The 1,841-nt window shown below is 40.5% G+C and overlaps 1 protein-coding gene across 1 annotated transcript in view; it reads left to right on the forward strand.

Moving 5' to 3' along the window:
• The window catches only part of dync2h1 (dynein cytoplasmic 2 heavy chain 1), a 75,316-nt gene extending 73,475 nt beyond the window's left edge, over positions 1 to 1,841 (forward strand). Inside the window, exon 91 of the mRNA XM_063017199.1 lies at positions 1,540 to 1,841. Coding sequence (XP_062873269.1) covers positions 1,540 to 1,698 — 159 coding nt within the window. The 3' untranslated portion in view covers positions 1,699 to 1,841. The remainder of the gene's footprint in view (positions 1 to 1,539) is intronic.

A 1,841-nucleotide genomic window follows, 5' to 3' on the forward strand; every position in this document is an offset into this window, starting at 1 on the left:
ATTAGAATTGAGTTGAGATTTTCTGTTAAAGTTCTGTCACGTTTTTAGATGATTAAAAACCAAAGCGCACTTATTAAAAAAAACCTGCTGGATTTTAAAGCAGACGTCTGTGGCTAAACGGGAAACGATGTAGTTCGTTTTATTTTATAACACTCATGGATTAATCATTGTCTCCAAGCTGGGACAAGCGATTTATCATTTATAAAGTGATTTTTATTGTGTTTACACAGTGTTTTTAGATGTGGCAGTAGTAGATGATTTTTTAATATGCTAAAAGTTGAAGTAGATCAGTGTGTTTTAATTTCTGAATGGCTGTTGCGGATGAGTTGTAGATCAGTGGCACGTGTTAATGATGTCAACAAGCGTGAGTGGCAATAAACGGCGCTCTGTTGGAACGTATCTTCGTGTGTTATTTGCTTTACACACAAACAATGGCCTTATTTACATTAAGTGTTATTTACATTAAGTGTTATTTACATTAAGCAACGGTATCAGATCGGATTACACGTTTTTTCCCTTCTAATATCCGATCCAGTGATTTGGGCCAATATCGGACTGATATCGATGCAGATTATCGGATCGGTGCCTGCCCTATTATTTTACGAAGCTTTTTGGTAAATCGCTTAGAAAAATAATAATTAAATAAATTTTAACAGCACAGAAACACAAAACGTTATAAACTTGTACGTGATTGCGTCCTTGTGGCGGCTTTATGTTACATCTTGTAACCACAGTGGGACCAGATTGTACAGAGCAAAACAGAGAGTGCATCGTTTGTGTTAAAAAGTTATGGACATAACTTGTGGGTCGCTTGAAAAAACAGTTGGCTGATTTGGTGCAGATGCCACTGTAGACGTCCGTCCAAAAAGTTCTGGCATTGTCCAAAAGTTTGGATCGAACTCTCACAGTGTGAGTGCTGCTACCTACAGTGGGGTCTAAATTCCACCAATAGAAACACAGCAGAGGTTGAGGTGAAACTAATTCATGGAACACTTTGTTAGATTAAACAGTATAAATAAAACTAAAGAGCCACTAATTAGGCTTTTACACTGGAAAAGCAGCTAGCACCTTATTAAAGACTGGACATTCCATGTTGTCTTTTTACTCAGGCACAAGCGGCTTCAGACTTTCCTTCTTTACCTGTTAAATCGTGTTTTTTTCTCGGCACAGCGCTGCCACCGTTATGCCAGTGTGTTTTTGTGATAGACGATGTGATGTGACGGCGTAATAGCAGGTCTTCTCGTATAATCTGACACTAAGTACACACGATACAACACCGTGTGTTACAAACACCGCAAAGGATATCACTGCATTTTCAAGGGAAGGAAAAATCCTGCGTTTCCTGTTATTGCACCAGGCAGACTTTGTTTGGCAGGGCCCTGGTGCTACTGTATATGGGCACCCACACTCCCTGTTGTACCACCCTCGGTGACAACAAGTGTTCGCTTTATAGAAGCATCCATGTGGTTTAGGTTCAGGTTTATTGCAGTCTTGTTATTGGACTCCAGTGTGCAGCGTGTGTATTTATGTGTGCCGCAGAACGCTCCGGGTTCTTACACTCCAGAGGAGAGCGTGTCGCTGCCGGTGTACACGAGCGCGGAGAGAGTGTGTGTCGTAACTCAGATCGAAGTTCCGTGCGGAGGAAACCAGGAGCAGTGGGTCCAGAGTGGAGCGGCACTTTTCCTCAAACAGCAGTAACACACACACACACACACACACACAGTGTACTCCATCTGTAATAAATATAAATATGTTTGAATTTGAATAAATGTATATTTATGGGCGCTATTACACCGTTTATACTGTGAAAGTAATTATTCATATAATAAATAGTGCAAGTA

Source organism: Trichomycterus rosablanca, chromosome 20 (assembly GCF_030014385.1).
Source record: "Trichomycterus rosablanca isolate fTriRos1 chromosome 20, fTriRos1.hap1, whole genome shotgun sequence".
Classification (NCBI taxonomy): Eukaryota; Metazoa; Chordata; class Actinopteri; order Siluriformes; family Trichomycteridae; genus Trichomycterus; species Trichomycterus rosablanca.